The sequence below is a fragment of the Achroia grisella genome, unplaced genomic scaffold (genome assembly GCF_030625045.1).
Source record: "Achroia grisella isolate CSIRO2021 unplaced genomic scaffold, CSIRO_AGI_Agris_v1 utg903, whole genome shotgun sequence".
NCBI lineage: Eukaryota > Metazoa > Arthropoda > Insecta > Lepidoptera > Pyralidae > Achroia > Achroia grisella.
Window position 1 is genome coordinate 2,405,814 of NW_026713061.1, and position 21,522 is coordinate 2,427,335.

Genomic DNA, 21,522 nt, shown 5'->3' on the forward strand with positions numbered 1-21,522 from the left:
CAATGGAACTTTTGAATATAATGTATATATATGGGTATTAATAAAGCATCTGCACACTTAGAGATTAAAATGGGGTGAATGCCATCAGATCCCGCTCCTTTAGTTGTATTAACCTTTTTGAGTTCTTTTAGAATAATATATTTATCAATATAAATTGAATTTATTAATGCAGAATTACTGAGATGATTTAAGTCAGTAGAATTAAGGACGGAGTCTTCATTTGTTTCAACAAAAACAGATTGGAAATAAGTGTTAAAGGCATCACAAATCTCTTTGCCACTAGTAAGGGAATTGCAATCATTATACATAATGTTGGGAATTTCATTTAATTGTCGTTTTGATTTTACGTATGTCCAGAAGTAATTAGGATTATTTTTTATTTGAGTTTCAGCCATATAAACATAATTATTGTGTTGTTCTATTTCTAATTTGCGTAGCCTTTTTCTAAGTAAAGAGAAGGTCCTATAATCCGCACTATTGCCGTAGGTTTTCCACTTTTTATGGAATTTTCTTTTCTCGTTACTTAATTTTATAATTTGTATTGAATACCAAGGCGGATATTTATTATTAATGAAACATTTGCTGGTTGGTACATATTTGTCTATTAAATTATTTAGAACCTTATAAAAATAGTTTACCATTGAGTTAACATCAATAAGGGCTGAGAACTCATGGACCCAATCTATTGATTTAAGTTCTGAGTTCATAAGTACGAAGTTGGTTTTGTGAAATAATTTCCGTGCAGAGCGAACACTTTCAAGAGGGATGGTTGTAGATATAGGAAGATTTATATCCAATGATTTGTGGTGCGGATCCTCAGGTACTATAGGTACATGGGGAGACAAGACGGAACAGGGTTTATTACAAAAAATTAAATCGAGTAACCTATTATTTATATTAAATTCTTGATTGTATTGGTTCAATAATGAGTAATTCATAAAGTCGCTCGTGATATAATTTAATAAATCGTTATTCGATTGTATCAACATACTGTTGGTTTCATTATCCATGTACCATTGTGCTTTGCTTATATTAAAGTCACCTAGAATTAGATAAACGTCATTTGATCCAGAGTGGATTATATCGGTTACGCGATCATAAAAGGATGCTATTAAAGATTCGTGCTGTGGTCCGTGCGGGATATAGGTACACGCAATATGGAGATAAGAAACGACCGAGGAGGACCGAGTCGAGGCGGCGGCGACGGACATGTCGGCGCGGCCGCGGAGCGGTATGCTCAGCCACAGCTCGTCGACGGGCGGCGGCGCGCACCACTCCGCGCGTGACACTGCACATAGCTCGCGGCGCACCGCCATCGCCACGCCGCCGCCCCTCACGCACCCACTAGCACTAACATCGCGGTCACACCGGAATACTTCATAGCGGGGATCGAAAAATTCAGAACTGTAAAAGGAATCATTTAACCAAGTTTCTGTGATACAGATAATATCATAATTATGAATTAAAACTTCATGGAAGAAAGTACTCGACTTAGTACGTAAACCCCTCACGTTTTGATAATAAATATTAAGATTTTTTATAGCCATTATCCTTAAGTAAAATAAATAAATATATATACATATATATATGTGTACCACAGTCCTCGCAGAGTAAAAAATAAATAAATAACAGAAATATTTAAAACAGACATAAAACAGTATTAAAGTAGAAGCATAAACTTGTTCACTATGACTAAAAATGGGGTAGTTTATAATTGCGCTTTGTCGCAGCGTGAGTAACAATTGACATATAAACATAACATTAATAATATGAAATTGTAAAAATGAGAAGGATTTAGCTGTATTTAAATAGTAATGTAATGTTATTTCGGAATAAGTTTTGTATATGATTATAATTATTTTAACTACTATGAATTGAAGCCTAATATTCTTAGATATACTTTATTTACTCGATGTAATAATATATACCACGACGTAACTCTACAACTACTCTACATAACCAGTGGCACTCAATGAGGAAGTAGCCATTATTATTGCTAAAAGTTGCATATAGATGGCGTGATTGGTATCGATGGAATTCTTCATAGTTTTGCAAACGTTTTAAAAAACAAAACTGTGTTTTCAAAAATGTTTAATCAATTTTTAAAAAGTTATATATACATGTTAAAATGAAATAATGCGTTTAGAAAAGTAATTTTCATATATTTATTCATTTTGTTATTTTCCAGTACTTAATTACACTTTAATCAGTGCTAATATGGGGCTCAATGTTTTCAAAATGCTTTCATAGATGGCACTGTCGTCATTTGTATCGGCCTAATTAAATGTCTTTTTTATATTTTCCAATAATAAGCACTTAATATATTATTATTGTAAATTAAACATATAAAAAATTTTTATGTAAATTAAAAATAGCCGAACAAGCAAGTAATACTATTTCCAATAATACTTATGTATGAAGTGTTGTCATATTAAAAATAAATACATGTATAATCGATTTTTTTGAATAATCGATAACAGGATTTTATTACAGCGCATTATTCGATGATGCTTTTAATGAGTCGTTGTGAACAGTAAATTTTCATTATTTTGTATTATAGCAGTGTTCCGTTTCAAAAAACGGAATATAGTAGTACATTATTAGTGTCGTTGGTTATTTACATTTGTACTGAAAAATCGATTACATAATAATTTAAAATATCGAGTACGAATCGTAGCTGTCTTCGAATACTGGCAACTGGTAAGATTAAAATAATATTTAAAAAAAAAAGAGAGAAATCGACCCTAACTCGAATACCATAAAGTTGATTTTCCTTTCTCATTAATATCATAGCAGTTTGTTTTTAACTTGCGTATGACTCTGTGGTATGATGTTTAACGTGTATTGTTATTGTACGGTGCATACATTTAAAAAATTATATTTTAATGTAGGTACATACATTTCTTTCATACATTTCATACATGTCAAAAATTATCTTTTAATGTAGGTACACACATTTCTTTCATACATTTCATACATTTCAAAAATGAACTTTTTATGTAATTACATACATTTCTTTCATACATTTTATACATTTCAAAAATGAACTTTTTATGTAGGAACATACATTTCATACATGTCAAAAATTATCTTTTAATGTAGGTACATACATTTCTTTCATACATTTCATACATTTCAAAAATGAACTTTTTATGTAGGTACATACATTTCTTTCATACATCTCATACATTTCAAAAATTATATTTTAATGTAGGTACATACATTTCATTAATGTCAAAAATTATCTTTTTATGTAGGTACATACATTTCAAAAAGTATCTTTTAATGTAGGTACATAACACCCCATGTCAGACCCCTTGTATTTGGAAGAAACTTAAAAATAATGCCAAATATTATTTTTAAGTTTAAATATTAGATGAACATATTTTTAATACGAATATTGTTTTATTTTTGTTCATCAACTTTATCCCTCACTAACAATACTAGTAGTAGTACATAACCTGGTTTATACCGCTAAAGATATTGAAAGATATACGAGTAATTCAGAATGTTATCAAGTTCAAAATAAGCACACATTACTTGCTTAGATAACAGAGTAATATTACTCGTAATAAAAACATTTGTAACACCTATATGTATACTACGTATGTATAGTAAGTACTTACGCTGCGGCGCCGTGAGACTCGTCTACCTCATCTACGCGCGGTAACCGCGCCGACCGACCAATCGCTCCTATTGGTCGGTCGCCTCTCGTGTTTCCAGAAAGTTCGCGACTAACGGACGATATAGTAGTAAGGCAATGAGTGTCCCAGTGACATCATTATAATATTTTCTCGTTAAATTTTATTGTAATATACACAATTTCGCACTAAATAACGTGTTACCCCGTTACACATTTCTAATAATGAAAAACCTAGACCGACCCTGTTCACTTAATCTTACAAGATCTGACTTTAAAAATTACGATATCCTCATATAGAATAGAATAGAATAGAAAATCATTTATTCAAATAAACTTAATTTAAGCACTTTTGAATAGTCATAACAATTTGTTTTTTATCTACCACTCGTTCGGAAAGCTGTCTCATCACAAGAAGAACGAGCAAGAAACTTGTGTGTTGCTCTTTTAAATGATCCTTGTAAGTTTACATTTACAAGTCGAAACGTGTGAATACAAACTACCAACAAGCACTAATTTTTTGGGTCAAATACAATCAGTCGTAGTGATAAGAGCAGACCAGTCCCTACAAGCAGCACTCGTTCACGAGTATGACGGATGAGCCAGCCATCACTGCGCTCGACCATATTTTAGGGAGCCCATTGACCCGGCCCACCACGCCGCCACATGTCTGGACATTTTAGTGAGCATGACTACTCATTCCACACGACCACGTCACAGCTACAAAAATTACTATATGGTAGTTACAGTATTCGCACTTTACATAAGGATGCATGCGGCAATCAATACAAAAGCCGCTACGCTATCATATATCAAGAAAGCAGTATGAAAATTAAAATTATAACGTTGTCCGCAAATAAACTTATTGTTGCTATATATTGCAATCATCTATAAATTCATCTATCTATAGCCTTTCATTTCCCCTTTCAATACTTTTTCGCATTAAAAAGTAGCCTTTCTCAGGGTCTACATTATCTATCTACCAAATTTCAATTAAATCAGTTCAGTAGTTTTGGCGTGAAAGCGAGACAAACAGACAGACTGAGTTACTTTAGCATTTATAATATTTGTAAGAATATCGCTATTAAAATAGGGGTTGGTGAAAGACGGGTGAAAATTTAGGCGTGTATGTATTTTCAATGTAACATTATAAATAAATAAAAAATTGTCCACAATACAAAAAAATATTTTTTCGGGGTAGGCCACCCCTATGACTTAGGGGTATAAAAAATAGATAACAACCCTACCTCAGACCTGGCATGTATACATATCAAATTTCATCAAAATGTGGGAGAAATATGGCAACTAACACTGTGATACAAAATTTATATATAAGATATAGCGGAATTCTCATTAGGTAAAAGAGGGGTACATCGTAGAATACATGAGGTATATACCAGTAAATTAATTGTAGCTAAAATCAGTCTCATACATATGTATAATGATTAAAATAAAAAATCCCGATTTTGATACGTACGAGTATAAACGTATCAAAATCAGGCTATACGTATAGCGCAGACGCGTTACAACATATCAAAAAAATAGGCATGGAATGTAAAATAAACCATAACATAATAGGTATATACATTGGCACATAAGCCATATCTGCAGAGTGTCGGCTAACGATATTATACCTACACATTTACATTGAATCTTGAATCGTCCCTAATGAGGTACACGATACAGTTACCTACATATCTATTATATACATATCTTTGCAAAACAGATGTCATGTAGACTGAATTGACTGCCATCTATTTTCATGCTTTGTTACTAAGCACCCACTAGTAATCCGAACTGCTTCAGATCTAGCGACATCTAGCGGCTACGGTGGCGAAATAAAATAGCCCGAAGAATAGCCCGAGTTAGGAAGGAACCATTTTCTTGTATGGGATGGGGTATCTGTATGTAATATTATGTTATCTGTGACATAACTGAAATGATAAATATTCTGGAAATAAGCTGGATTATTTAAAAAAAAAATAGACAATCAGCTCTTTTGCTTAGTACCTCCAAAACTATTCCAAATTAGGTTTGATCCTAGAATTTATTAATTTAATTCTGTCAATTAGATTGATATTTTTGTTTTATATAATTTGTATTTACTTACCTACTATAATTTATGGGTACAACAGGCATGCGTCACGTATAATGCATGAAATTACTAATACATGGCTTAATTCTTTTATACCGAAAACCCCGTGTGGCCCCTAAACTAACCAATAAAGGTCGTTCAACTAGAAACTTGAATAAGCTTAGATACTTATTAGATTAATATTATCCCAGGATTAACAACTGCGATCCCAGTAATAGACAAGTTGTTAGGTACCTATATAATAATAGTTATATCTTAATCATTTTTGATAATGGAATGGAGCACCCGCCTAAGCTAAAGATTGATGCTGGCGATTTGGCGAAGCACCAGTGGAGGATGACAAGATATGCACGAGGTCATATCAGTTGGTCTATTGTGACCAAATTACGAGGAATTTATCACGATGGTTTCCAGGGGTAACCGCGTGGAGGTCAAGCTGATGCAATGGTGCACCTCACTCACCACAGTCCACATTACCAAATAAATTAAATAAATATACTTTATTATTAGTACTTTTTTACATCAAATGTTTTATTATTAAAATAATAACGATAATAAAAAACCTATACACCTCACACAGAACCATCTAGTTCCAAACTAAGCAGAGCTTGTGTACTGGATACTATAAAACTAATAGAAATACTAAAATTCATATTTTTTAAATACATACTATTAATAATAATATATTTATAGAAACATCCAAACCGATACAAACAATTATACCCGTTAATATTTGTACCGTGTGAGATATCGAACCGACGACTATAGAAAGTAAAGCGGTGGTCTAAACCGCTAGACTATTGAGACCGTCATTACAAGAAATTACACAAGTAGGTTGATAATACCCGTCTGGACCTAAGGTGTGGGCCTGTGAGAGATGTATAGTTTCTAGTTCCGCTAAGCCAAAATCATAATCTGCAAACTTTTCTAAGATAGCGGAACCGTCAAAACTGATTCTTGGATTTCTCATATGCCTCCTAACATCTCCTGATGCATAACTGCTTGTTTCTGATGATCGACTTCTGTACCTGGTGTTGAGTAATGTCACATGCATTTTCACATGATCCCTGCCAAACTCTTTTTCCATAAAGCCTGTAAAAAATGTAAAAATCCGTTTAAAAGTATCGTGAGTTGGATTTAGTTACAAATTAAATAAAATCATGGATAAAAGAAAATATAAAACATTCTCATTCATAAGTTTAACATATTTCTCATCACGTTGCCTACGTAAGAAATTATCATATACATCTCGTATATGGGTGTACCTAGCTTCTCACCCACTGAAGGGCAAATCAGTTTTTTCTTCTGGTCCAAGAAGGTACAAGTCAAATTGCTTAGATCGCGTGTCGCGGTTTTTTTAAAAGTTAGTGCATAATACGTACATCGTAAAGCATTCAATTTTCAAGGACGGATAGTTCTTATTGGAGTATTGTACAGTAGTACAATACAATAATTTTCCTGAGTAGTGACTCAATTAAAAAAGGCATTATTGAACAGCCCGCGCAGGTAACTGAACGGACCTGTCGTGTGCCTGTTTCTAAAACATGTTATGAAATATTATCTATTTATCTGTTAATTTATGCAGATTGATTTCAGCAGCTTAACCGATATCATTTTTACAATGTAATTGGTTCATAAACAAAGAAGTGAAGGTACTTAATAAAATTCATACTCTTTACCCGCTTTATGAAATATTTTAAACAATTCATCCGTTAAATTTTGCAGCAATCCAGGAGTAGCATCCTCTTCTTGTACAAGGGCGTAAAGGACGTGCACCGCCCGCGGATCATCATTCATGTACGATGTGCCTTTCAGACGTATTCGTAATGGCAAATGTTCCCGAATCAAGGGCCTAAAATTTATGTCCCACATTATAATTAAAACAAAAACATTGTAATGTTTTAATTACAATAGCTAAAATATATATCTTTAAGCACAGCCTGTGTCATCTTCCGATAATTGCGAGTTCGAATTCCCGCATCATATTCTAGATGGCGCTGTTTATTATATCCAGGTTTACTATTACATTTTAAATATATATATATTCATATTACAGATGGGATAGGTAGTCAGAAATATTGTTAATTGTTCAATGTCAGTTGTCGATGTTGTAGTGAACGCAACATTTGACATGACTCAGATTTTGCCGGGTTAATTTGAATCAAACCTGAATGAGGCTATCGCAATCTCTCGAATTATTATTTATTAAATACACTGTAATAACACACCTGCTCGCTGCTAAACAAAGAAAAAAATACTTACATAATAATGGTATCTTTAGCTTCTGTCAGGAGCTTAGAGACATGCAATCTTTCTTCATTATCCATCAAACACATAATACCTACAGTAATATGTAGTTTGTCTGGTTTGATAAATAAACTTTCTTCTAAACCTTTGCTAGGACACTCGCGGAGAGTGATTTCCTAAATATAAAATATATTAATAATTGTTAAATTCCAATATTTATAGGACAAAGTAAGTTATATTACTGTCTAATTACAAACCAGAGAATGTAAACCAATCTAAAGTATGTTGTCATATTTTATGATATTCTGCAATACAAATCTATACCAATATTAAAGTTAAGTCAAATAAAGTTTCTATGTTATTTTATTACCCTGTTTTACCCGAGGTAATATCCGGTTCAACTGATAATCAACATCACGCTACGATCAATAGAAGGAGCAGTAATTGAAAATGTGTAAAAAAATATTCATTTTGCAACAACAAATGTTGGCCCATGTGAAGCTGGGGCCGATTACTAGTAAATACAATATAATTAATAAATTATAACAATTATAATAAAGTTAATGCTACCTAGTAAAGTAGAAGTACTAGTAATAATAATTAGTATTACCTTGAAACTTTCAAAATTTTTTATAATATCTGGTGACTTGACTGGTATTGAAATAAAATGTGTAAACTTCTGTTTCGATCTGGATGATATCACAATTATATTAATTCTCCTTCTTGCAGCTTTTACGTTCTAGAAAGTAAATTATATATTGAATTTGACTCACTTTTTGTTTTATCATATACATGTCCATATAACATGTATAAAGTTTATGGTTAGAATGGTGTTAGAAAGCACTCATCAGTGCCCTACAGTCAGACTTTAATGAATAGTTATAGCTATATATATATATAAAACCAACTTCCTAGCAGCAAATTATAGCATATCTGAGTTCTGCTATCCCATTGCTATTTCAATCTACTGAATTAGTGAAGATATTTCAGCGCTACCTAATACCGAATGATAGGATAAGTGTGTAGCTTGTTGGTTACGACCTCACCACTGCAGCATTGTAGTTCATTTATTTGTTTGCGTACTATCTAAGTAATAAGTATACAGACGGAATCATTATACTAAATAAGAATGTTTATTTGATCCTGTGGTACAAAGCTGGGGTTTTTCAAGAAGATTTCTTAAGTGTCGGCAATGCACACATGATACCCAATGGTTACCATCACATGGGCCGTATGCTTATTAGTGATGCATACACTCATTGAGGAGTCACAATGTGGACTGTTGAGTTTTTACTGGAATTAAATTTTAAGTTTATGTAGAGACGTAAACAAATGGAAGAGTGCTAAGTGTTGACAATATTACTGTCAACACTTAGCACCACAAGTAGGCACATGAGGAACCATAATGCCATCTTTCCCTTATTCCTTTCAGATTATGTTAGAATCTTTAACCTAATTTATAATTACAAATAATTCTCAAGTGAAGTCACAAACAGATATCAGTATACTATTCTTACAGAAGCACTAGATCCATATATCAGAATATCACCAGTTTGACCTTGCCTTGGTATTTTAATATTAGTATGGGTGTCTCGTTCTATTCTCATTTTGGTAGCACCTTTTTTGCCAATGATTGATCCAAAATAGTGACTGAAAGAAAATTAAATTAATAATTAAACATTAATAAAAAAATAAACACAATGACATAAGTATAATTTATACATATCTAAGTATAGTCAACATATCCATACTACTTATACAATACTCACTAAAGGAAACATTACAGTAACTCTTGACTATTGCACTGGGAAATAATAAACATAACTGTCAGTATCATTAGACTGCTGGCAAGTAGATGCCTAGTAATATCCTATTGATACACATAAACAGACAATTGCAAAATGGTTATGCTAATTCAGTACTTACTTAGCTACATGCATACTTGTAGAGTACCTATTGTTATCAATCATGACTACTTCAAAGTCATCCTGTTCCTCATCATTATCAGGTTCAGAAAATGTCACATCTGAAACAGAGACACCCTCACATGATTGTCATCCATATAGGATGACAATCATAATTTTTGATAGTAGTGTAAAAAAATATAGAAGCTCAAGATAGTAACATGGTAATATAGTAAAACTGGGTTTTAAATAACATACATTTAAACACTGTTTGTTATAACTGGCATATCAACCTGAGTAAACCATAGCCCCAATAAAACAGAAAAGTTTAACAAAAAGAATATATTAGAATTTATATAGATAAATTAAAAAATCATAATGTGTTCTATTTGTTTATTTATCCACAAATTATGAGTGTTGCACCTGCCTGAGCACACAGCTTATACCAGCAGGGCACTGATGGAAAATTATTAGATGAAGATGTTGAGTTTGTTAGGCCACCAAATTAAATTCACCAGAATAATTTGCAGCACAACCATGTGGAGGTCAACCGGATGTTTATTGCTACCCATTAGTTCCCATTACTAACAGATGGTTATAAATTCGAAAGTGAGAAGTAAAGTTTCTTTTTTTGTGGTTTAAGCATAACAAAAATCTATAATGATGTATTATCATATAGGTATCTGGGTTTTAATCGCAAAAACTTATAGGAGGTGGGTTAAAGGGGTTATTATTGTATGAATACTTATATTTTACTTATATTTTAATTAGATTATTTTTGAAACAATTGACATTGACGTAAGAGTAGCGACAGATAGAAAACAAAACCTAGTTTATAATAAATGTTATGAACAAGTAAAAAATTACCATCTTCATACAAATCGTGTTCTTGAAATACTGTTGTCTCCATAGTAGGTCCGTTTGTTCTGTAACATCTACCTTCTATCCATATTAATTCTGGTCTAACAACATTAGCCATCTTTTTAAGACATTTATATAATAAATAATATCTTATTTGTAAAAATGTAAATAAAATATATTAAATATCAAAAAAACATTGGCACTATCTCTTATAGTACATATTATGTAGGTTTCTTGGCCACTAATGTACAGACGTCAGACTGAAATGAAATATTTATAAATAATTAAAACTGTATTTTACTAATTATGTTAATTCTGTATTAGAAATGTTTCTAATTATAATTAATTTCAATAAATATAAACATATATTTACTTTTTTATTTTTTTGACATTCATCAATAGGGTTATAATGGTCAACATCGTCAACATCGATGTCTCAAAATCGATGTTATGTTTCGGATAAAATCGATTATAATATTAGCAATGATGATATGAAATAGATGACTTCATCATATCAATAAATTAGGATTATGAGCAAAAAAGGTTGATTAGAAAGTATCTCTAAATATTTCGTGATGTAGAAATTAATTTCATATTTTGATTTAACTAATACGTGAAATAAAGGGATCTCTTTTAGATCATAGTTATGATTACGCATAGTTTAGTTCTCTTTAGTAGAGTGAATGCGTCTAATGTCAGACTACACTAAAAGTCGGGTGACTGATTTAAAACACAAATAATATTATAATTTTATTCTTTCTATTCGAATAGGCGACGTTTACCAATGTTCATAAGCCATTCTTGATATTACATTTTGAAATGTAACTAAAATAAAATATATCGAGACAGAATACGTGGATAATTGTTTCTCAAATTTCAGCCGCTTTCCAGCTTTTTAAGCTGTGTAACGATTCAACGGTGAGTTATTGCAGTTAAATTACATGTTATGAATTAGTTCTCCAGCCTGGCACGACATAATTGTTGATGCAGGCGTCACAATACATGGTGATGTGAGTTCGTGGTTTGAGTCAATTATATAGCTACGGCTAAGATGGATCCATCAGATCCAGCTTGTTAGCCATTCCAGTTAGATAAGAAACGGTAGGTACGAAACGTGGTAATTAGAATTAAATTGTTATTATGTACTATTATACTCACAATTCCACATAATATAATATTATGCTTCAGTGTTTCTCCAGATAATATTGTACAATACACTTAATTAGCAATTTCCTACTCACAACGATTCAAATATATTAAAGAAAGATTAACACTTGAATTAAAATCATTAATTAATGTTAATGTAGTAAAATAATAATCTCAACAATTATCACTTTCATGAAATTAAAGGTATGAATAGTTTCTAAGGAACAGATGATCCATAGAATTATTTAAATAATTATAATACACAATGTACCTGTATGATAGCGTTACAATAAAGCAAGAAATATAATCGTATGTCTATTTATAATGTTAATGTAAATGTCGTTTAGGTATTTGGGTATTTCCCCTTACAAAGCTTATTTTAAATGTTACGTACAATTTCTACAGTGATTTGAATATGATACAGGTCTATCTGATTTCTTATCATATTGCATATTGAATAATTGCAACACATCGTTTTAGTGAAAGAACTTATACATATAGTTGTGAAAGAACTAAAGAGCGAAAGATCTACGAACTATTTTATTCGTAGCAATAATGAATACACACCACCATTAGAAATGTAGATTTCTCGGTAAATATACGCAAAAAAGACGACAAAAGGCACGGATCTTAAAGAAATAAATATACGCAAAAAACCTCGACCAGACTCCACAAAAGGCACGGATCTTAAAGAAATAAGTAGGCAGCATCATAGTATGTGATTATAACATAGTTTTTCAAGACTTGACACCATAAACTATGGAGATATTACGTGTGTCGACGCCTTATATAGTTATTATGCTATGTTTGTCACTATGGGGTGAACTCCCCAACTTGACTCATTGCGTTTTCAATATTCAAGTTAATGTTAAACCACCTAAAATTATATTATAATGAAATATGTTGTTGTAGATCTTTCTAAATTACAACAATATTTTTGTTATTTTATTGTTAATTAAAATGTATTGTCAATATCTAATTCCTAATGAAAACTCTCAAACGAAACCTGGGTCTATTTCCACAGTGTTTTTTTGGTATCACGAGTTGGGTGATCGCTTAACGCCATGCTTGTCTACAATTGAGATAGGCAGATACAATGGAACGCTAAATATTTCATCATACACATCACCAGGAATTTAACACGGGGATTTTTCAGGGGGAACCGCCTGGATGAATATCACCTGATGTAGTACATTACTAGTTATGGTGGTATTAGTCCACATTACTAACAATTCTTGTTTGGTTTGGTTACTCACAAACTATATGAAGATACAACGCTTAAATGATAATACTTAAATGAATTGTTTCTTGACAGTACTGAGTACTAGATAGAATGTTATTCATACATTAAAAACGTTGAAGGAAGATTCTATTTATAACTTTCAGTATAATATGTAATAAGACTAAATATGGAGCGCGAGTGTGTCGATAAAAGCAAGCGTAAGATAAAAATATAATCTTTTTACGACATCAGAAAATTATGTGTTATCGATGTAGATAACACACGCAAATAATATTATGTACCTAATACAAATGGTTAAGTAACTTTATACGATATATAGTGTAATTTTATATTATTTTTTTAATAGAGGTCGAACACAGTGTTTTCTGGCTCATACGTCATTCTCGTGAACGAGTGCTGCTAGACTGATCTGGTCTAATCACTACGACTTATTTAAGCTTCTTAAATTGTGTATTTATATTTGACCCTAATAAAGTAGTGCTAGTTAGTAGTCTGATTTGACACGTTTCGACTTATAAATGTAAAGTTACAACGATCTTTGAAAAGAGCAACACACAAGTTTCCTGCTCATTCTTCTTATGAGAAGACAACTGTCCTAATAAACGGAAAATACAAAATTTCTGATGACTATTCAAAAGTGCTTAATTTAAGTATATTTGAATAAAGGATTTTCTATACTAAACTATATTAGTCACCACTGAGATGAAAATAAAAATGTGGTGTGTCATAGGGCGGCAGCAGCAACGATATACGAACACCATGAACTTCTTCTTTTTCTTATATATAGGTACATTGCACTTATAAGTAGAGCTGACATGGTTAAATCAGAAGTTACATCTTGTATTAAAAAATATATATAATAATTTATTTTTTAACATAATTATAAAGTTTATTTTTTATATAAAGTTATTTAGTCTACAACATTTATTTTATATTATGAAATATAATTGGATTTAATGTTTGCTATTTATATGTTTAACTACTTCAAGGTACAATCATAATTATTAAATAGGTATATAATTTGGTCGTAATCTAACTCTCAAAAACTAGACGACACTGAAATCTGCTGAAGCATGACTTGCTGGCTGTTGATGGTAACAGATGTCTTTTTTAAATGATCAGGCTAGCAAAATTAAGACCACAATTATAATTAATTTCATATACATATAGACACGATAAATTCCGTTTTAACTAAGTATTTAGATGGTTTGTTTATCGTGTCCATTCTAACCTTGTCCGGCTTAGAACATTTTTGTGAAATAAAAAACAAATGATTTTATATCCGTGTTTGTCGGTAATAGCACAGATAACATAATATTACATAGTAATAGATAGTTGCCTTTTTAAAGTTATCTAATTCTATTTACCATAGTACTGGGTAGTACTGAATAGATATATGTTACCCAATGACGCTTAAATAGTGAATGAAATTTAGGTAGGTAGGGTTTACACTGTCTAGATTAACACACTGAATATTAAATTTTATAAATAAATTCTCCAGCTACACAATACAGGAATTTTGTGCACATTGCACATTGCAAAATAAATTTTGTTTTCAGTTTTAGTATTTGGATTATATGTGCTAATCTATTTATTTTTTCAATTAGTTTCATTTTAACAGCTTACTTGATAATTGCTAGAAGTCGGAATGGTTTATTTACACGAATTCGTTTATTTTGAGCAAATAATGCTACTAGACTGATATGCGTGATAAGCGTATCTCATGACCATTAGACATCTACTATTGTTATTATTTAGTATTATAGCTGATTTCATAACAGCCAGACTTTAGTTACGTTTGATTTTTTGGTGAGTCTATATGGAAAGCCAACAAAAACAATGAATAAACCAAATATACAGAGATCAACCAGTATGTACTATAATCCAAACTACCAATACTCTCTCGTTCAGAATAAGGACAATCATGGTAAGTCTATTAAAAACATTTCTTTACTAGTGCACGTACTATAGCTTATAAAGAAGGACATATATAAAGATTAAATGCATCGTCGGTATTTGATAAAATAAATATAATTTTCGATATTGGTCATAATGCGACTAAAATATACTGTTTACTAGTTACTATTTTAGTCGCATTATGACTAATATGACGCATATACAATGGTAAGTAATATTGACATTTTAATAATTTTCACTGCACTATATTTAGCTTAAGTAACAAAAAAGAACACCGTTATAAATATGAAAAGATTTGTGTGCTACAATTTTACTATGCTAAAAGATGTGATTTGCTACAATTTTAATCCAAATGAAGATGTTGAATTAAATACAAGAAAGTGGGACAACGAAAGAACATGAATTTTGAACAATGGATCTACTAACTAGGTGGCGTATGAAATGGATGTATCTATGCATTTTTAAATTGTTTCTCAATTTTATTTACTTATATAGTGTTCAGGTACACTTATGATAAAAATAACAAAAATCTGTAAATAGAATAATAAATCTGTAAATTAGACATAAATATGTGTGTATTATAGGAAAAATAGAATTAGAATTGTAACTAACATAGTTATTAACTCATTAGAGATAGTACGCAAGTCATGAGTTTAAATTAAATTAAATTGGTTTTGCTCGCAATTTCGTCCACATCAATATATTCGCACTCTAATTATATTCACGCTCCCTCAAAAATATTATGTCATTTATTAAATCCTTTAGTGACTTAACAAATATACCGATTCCATATAAATATATTAATATTCGATGAGATATCATTTATACATTTATTTTACATGTGTGCCTATATATAAAATAATTATGGGGGTCTTCCTATGTGACGGCCTGTTTTTTAGGGATATTTTAGGATTTTTTTTCTACGACCAGTAAATATTTAGAGTTTCAAGTTTTTTATCATTTATTAACACATATTTGGACAGTATAAATATAAAATTTCAGCTAAAAATATTCAGTCAAAATAGAGTTACAGCGCTCTGAACACCCCCGCCTCGAAAAAAAGAGCTCCCACTTCCTCCACGATTCCGGCTGATCGGCTTATCTGAAAAAAAAAAAAAAAAACGGCGTTTTAATTTGTAGGCGGTCACGGAATGACCTATAATCAAATGAATATAAAAAAAATTGGATTTTTGATAGACATTTGAAATAAAAGTTGCAAATTAGGCGTTTTTTTTTTTTGTTTTTTGCTATAAAAAAATCGAAGTTTTGAAAATTTCTATTGATAATAGTTCATTCCATGCGTTTGCATATATTGAGTGTGCCCTGTAAATTTCAAGTAATTCGGTCTCTCGTTTCTGAGATACAATGGAGGAAAGTTTGAAAAACACAGTTTTGAGAAAAACGCGTTTAAAGTTTCAAGTCCGTTAAAAACTATTAAAATATCAACTTACTCTCAATCGGCGATGCATATATAGAGTATTCCTTCCTCTTCCTCGTGAAACTCTTTTAAATATAGATTGTTCAGCTCTTGAGTCAATCCTGGCTTGTTTAACGAATACTTACGCGCCGCTTTACGTAAGATTCGCTTTTCATCCCGTTTCTCAACATACGCTTGGGCTTCACGACCAACAGGGCATCCCATAATCGACATAACTTTTAAAATACCTTGAAAACCTTCATTAAAGATAATAACTGCTAAGTAGCTAGCAATTTCAACAACTTTGGGACCAGAATGAAGATGTTTAAGAGCGAAAGTCCAAATCAAAGAATTCAAAGATTTGTTATTGTTTTGTGTCTCTGCTCCTAAACAACGAATTAATAATTCGTCTTTCGATAAATCTTCGAAAACCGGTTTGATAGCTTCTTGGACTTGCGGAATTAGAGGTGGTTTATCGTGATGAAATTGGTCCAGTTCATTATTAGCTTAAGCCTTACGCCATTTACACCAACTTTATTCGCCTTCTGGACAAAATTGATGCTGAGGGTTTTCATCAGAAGAAAATACTCAAAAATCCTTTGTCCACTCATTATGAAAAAAAATAATTTATAATTGTTGCTCTCTTCGTGTTCAACCAAGACTAAAATAACTTCGGTAAAATATTATAACAATAGAAATTTCTGTTTAAGTCTGTAGAAACGTGTCTAAACTTGTATAAACAAATATATTAATAAAGGGAGGCCAGGTATAAAGCCGACGGTACAATATATTCGGTCTCTAACTTATATTCACCGCTCCGAACCGCTCTTTCTTTTACCTGCTGTATCTTTAAAACGACTTCGAATTTTCTAAAATCGCTTTACTACCTTATTCTAGACATGTTAAGGGAGCAATTTATGAAAAAAAAAATCGATTTTTTCAACCCATCGCATAGGAAGACCCCCTTAAGCACTTTATTTAGCGCTTTGAAAATTTTTGTCGTGAAATACGGAGCCAAATAGTTAGTGAAGGCATATATAACATATTAATAATAGCTTGTAAATACACGATCATACGGACTTATAATATACTAGCTTGCCAGTGATTTCACCCGCGTTAAATTTCAGTATAAAAATTTCAATAAAAATATAGCCTTTGTGTTATTCTGATGCGAAAGCTATATTACTGTAAATTTTCATCAAAAACCGTTCAGTAGTTTTTAGCGTAAAAAAGTAACAAACATCTATACTTACAAATATCCACGTTTAAAATGTTATTAAGATTAAGATAATTATGATACAACCCTAATCTGTGGATAGTGTAATAACTCCATGTTTGTAAGATAATTTTTATACTTTTTTACGAATAATTACATATTCTGGTCACACCTACTTCAACAAACGTAAGTTAGAGAGTATTTAACCCAGTAATGATATACTCATTACTGGGTTAAATACTTAATTAATAACTTAACTTCATAAATCTTTTTAGTCTTGCGGATAATAGTTCGCGATTGGGATCTGTCAATTTAATTCTCGGGTCTCTTGCGAACTTCTTTCGTACGCTTTTTTTGGTCGAAAAAAGGCTAATCAGCATCGAGATTTATATGTTCGCAAATATGTTTTAATTTTTTTTAGCAAGATGTTTTGTATGTTAACAAAAGAACTAAATAGCAAAAGACCCGTGAACTAGTTCACTTAATTTGTATTATGGAACGCTCAGCTGTAGATTTACGCTTATAATTTTTTTTTACTGTTTGCAGTCGCTATTTATTTGTATAGTAAACAATTTTAAATTTTGTAACTCATCAAAGTGATCAATCATATAAAAATAAATATGTACGTTACTCACAATTTCTGCACACTATTATATAAAAAGAACACGGCTGTATAAAGTAATACTGGATTATTAGGTCATGTAAGTACTTGTACTTGAGACTAATTCGTATTTTATTTTCACTCATATATGGTATTTAGTAATGTAATGTTTTATTATCAAATAGTTGTTTTATGAACATAGAGTTAATAATATGCTATAATGATAGTTTTTCCAATCAGTGATGTTTTGTGTATTAAATTTAAAATGTAGTATTTATTAAATTTAATTTTGTCCTTATTTTTATAGCCATAATCTACATTGTAAGAATATCACAATGTAGATTATGTTTGTTTGATGCCTAACATATCCTTGAATAACAATTATACTGAGGTACTTTTTTACATTGTATAAATACTACAAAATTTTGCTCTATTCCACAAGTGTATGTGATAGTAGTTTTTATTTAATATATTTTTTGCGTTGAAGATCTACCTCATATATTATTTAAAATGTACGAACAGATTATATAAAATTTTAATAGAAGGATACTTAAAAGAAAGTAAACAGAACACTAACTACTAACTAACACAACACTAAATTGTTGTTTTCAAAATGCCAACACTACAATTCTAATATCTTATGTTGAAGAGGAATAATATAAAAAGGATACTGATGATGGACAGCAGTGATACATATTGCTGACCTTAAGAGAAATTTTAATATGCATTTGCTATGTTATCTTTTTAAACATAAGTAATTTTTGATGGTAACTTCATAAGTTACCATAATAAATTGCTTATTATTCAGCTTTTGAAATTATTTGTTTGATATAATGCACACAATACAGTATAGTTTTACAGAATAGATGAAAAATTTTCTTTAACTATATATACATTATACATACCTTATCATACTTACATTTTCCAGATGGAGATAAAATGCATGGATCGCGAAGAGTGATAACTTTTTGTATACTGACAACTATTTTACCAACAATACTCATAGTTTTGCCATTATATTTAAGAAATATAAAATATGCAGACGTCATGTATAAAATTTCGGACTCTGATGTTATACAAATTCATAAAGGTCAGTCATCAGTTTTTTGTGAGAAGCATTCTTTAACAATGAATACAAGTTTTAATGCATTCCAAATGAAAGGGAAACCTGAATTATCAGATAAAAAGAAACATATAAGACTAAGAAAATCAATGACATTACCTGATGATACCTTAGAGTATTGGGGTTTTTATTTGTTTAAAGGTGCTAGTGTTGAATTGAAAGCATGTTCTCGTTACGAGGGCTCCAAGATACTGGTAGTTAAAGGAGATAAAATATTAAATACCTGTGGTATTTTAGAAGGAGACAAATATAAGAAATCTCATCCTACTTTAAAAAACCAAGGACATGTATTAGTAACATTAGAAAATCCTAATGAGAATCAAAACAAAACATCCATACAAATAGTTGAAAATAAAAGTGATAATGGTGAGTGGATTGATAAAGATGATGATGATGTTTTGAGTTTTGGAGGGATGTCAAATTCAACTAAGATGGACCAGTTTAATACACCATCACCAACACGAAAGAAGAGAGACACAGTTCCAAAAAAGTTACACAATCCTAACACAGTTCTAGATACCGGTGTACATCATGGTGGAAATGCCTTTAATAATACAATGAAATCTCCACAAGATAGTTCTGTTTCCAGTTTCGAAAATAATTTACATGAGTGTTATCAAAATAATATTCTTATAAATAATTTTTTCCCATTTTCAATCCAGTGCAACAGCACAAAATATTTAGAAAGAACTACTACACTGAAAGTGACACATGATGTTCTATTAGATGGATATTTTTATTATATATTTTACAGTGATAATGATTTTGTTCTCAATGACATTCATGCAATTTTTGATATTTATAAACCAACATTCCAATATACAAATATGTCTGAAACAAAAGTATGCATAAATAAAACCAAATGTGAGTTTGATGTTAGCTTTTTTAGTGATGAACTAGTCATTGTAGAAGTGCCTACAAGAGATGGTTTAACATATGACGATGATGATTCTTCCATTCTAGTATCAGTATGTCACCCTCGAATGTCTGTTTATATACTGTTCCCTATATCTGTACTATTACTCATTCTACTTTTTGCTTTCTTATGATACTTATTTAAAGTGTTATTTCATTATTATATAATTCAAATGAACATTACCAGAAATGTGATATTAATTTATTAAGATTAATTAATAAGCTTCTTTGTATATAATTTATAAATATATTGACTTGACTATTGTTAATTATGCAGTAATATATTATTGTTCAATGTTTAGTGTATTTTTATTGAATACTACATTTAATTAGAGACATCAAATAGCGAAACGTTTTTTCAGTTCCGTTATTAAATGGTATTACCCTTATCTTTCGAACTATTTTATTAATTGAAGGAGGCAAAATACCATTTCAAAAAAGTTTGTACACATATGAGTTCAGTAAAAACTTATAGGTTTGTAACTGTAATTCATATCTATAAATTGGGAAGGGTAAGTAATGAAGCCTAGTGACCGCTAGTTCTCCAGCCCCTGGAAACCGTCTGAGTTCTTGGCATTGTGGACTGATGACACCATTGCTCGCTATGTACCATGTCAGTTAACCACGCAATTCCTCATGTAATGGTTTCCATGAGGAATTGCGTGGTAAATCGCGCGTGATAATTTCCTGGTGAATTCGTCAAAACCTAACAGGTCTGACCTGAAGGGTAATAAAATTAGCATCTTATCCTTCACTGATGCCAGCGTTACAGTTGCTAACAGTTATGCCGGCAGGTGCATTATTCCAATAAAAAATTACACATTAGTTTTAACATGATTAGACATCATGTTACAAGTATGTAAAAATAATATATTCGTTCACACGTCGCGTGTCTGTATATACCTTTTCAAATTTGAATTAAAAAATCTTTTATTCATGTTAGGTTTTATTCAGGATATTTTAGCCGCTTATGAACGTCAATTTTTTTATATTACTTTTCCCTACCGTCCAGTTCAGTATATAGATCCATATGAGAAGCAACTGGGTAGAAACTCCATTGAATTTAACTTTATTTTTCTAATATAAAAGTAGCCTAAGTTACTCCTTATTACATCAGCTACCTGCCAGTCAAGTTTTAGAGATTAGACGGAACAGACAAAAATTGTAAAAAATGTTATTTTGGTGTATGTACCATAT

At 31.0% G+C, this 21,522-nt stretch overlaps 2 protein-coding genes across 3 annotated transcripts; one reads left to right on the top strand and one right to left on the bottom strand.

Annotated features, from left to right (window-relative positions):
• Positions 1 to 5,574: 5,574 nt before the first annotated feature.
• Positions 5,575 to 10,966, bottom strand: LOC131853566 (activating signal cointegrator 1 complex subunit 1). The gene is made up of 7 exons (XM_059204487.1): positions 10,754 to 10,966; positions 9,909 to 10,008; positions 9,500 to 9,632; positions 8,593 to 8,721; positions 7,998 to 8,158; positions 7,415 to 7,587; positions 5,575 to 6,827 (listed from the first exon to the last, which is right to left on the bottom strand). Exons 1-7 carry the CDS (start codon positions 10,863 to 10,865, stop codon positions 6,520 to 6,522), a joined length of 1,116 nt encoding a protein of 371 aa, XP_059060470.1. The 5' UTR covers positions 10,866 to 10,966; the 3' UTR covers positions 5,575 to 6,519.
• Positions 10,967 to 14,910: 3,944 nt separating this feature from the next.
• LOC131853595 (uncharacterized) lies at positions 14,911 to 20,594 on the top strand. 2 transcript variants are annotated; one of them, XM_059204538.1, is made up of 2 exons: positions 14,911 to 15,063; positions 19,216 to 20,594. In XM_059204538.1, the coding sequence occupies exons 1-2, from the start codon at positions 14,976 to 14,978 to the stop codon at positions 20,457 to 20,459; spliced, it is 1,332 nt and encodes a 443-aa protein (XP_059060521.1). In that variant the 5' UTR covers positions 14,911 to 14,975; the 3' UTR covers positions 20,460 to 20,594. The 2 variants fall into 2 exon arrangements, with proteins under 2 accessions (XP_059060521.1, XP_059060522.1); XM_059204539.1 differs by lacking the exon at positions 14,911 to 15,063 and adding an exon at positions 18,121 to 18,387.
• Positions 20,595 to 21,522: the final 928 nt, after the last annotated feature.

What these genes read in the sequence shown, in the direction of transcription:
- LOC131853566 (XM_059204487.1), bottom strand. Translation starts at nt 10,865, where the DNA reads ATGGCTAATGTTGTTAGACCAGAATTAATATGGATAGAAGGTAGATGT. An exon ending in AAAATTTTGAAAGTTTCAAG is followed by an intron (nt 8,159 to 8,592) that starts GTAATACTAATT and finishes TTTTATATTTAG; the next exon opens with GAAATCACTCTCCGCGAGTG. An exon ending in GCTAAAGATACCATTATTAT is followed by an intron (nt 7,588 to 7,997) that starts GTAAGTATTTTT and finishes CATAAATTTTAG; the next exon opens with GCCCTTGATTCGGGAACATT.
- LOC131853595 (XM_059204538.1), top strand. Translation starts at nt 14,976, where the DNA reads ATGAATAAACCAAATATACAGAGATCAACCAGTATGTACTATAATCCA. An exon ending in TCAGAATAAGGACAATCATG is followed by an intron (nt 15,064 to 19,215) that starts GTAAGTCTATTA and finishes TACATTTTCCAG; the next exon opens with ATGGAGATAAAATGCATGGA.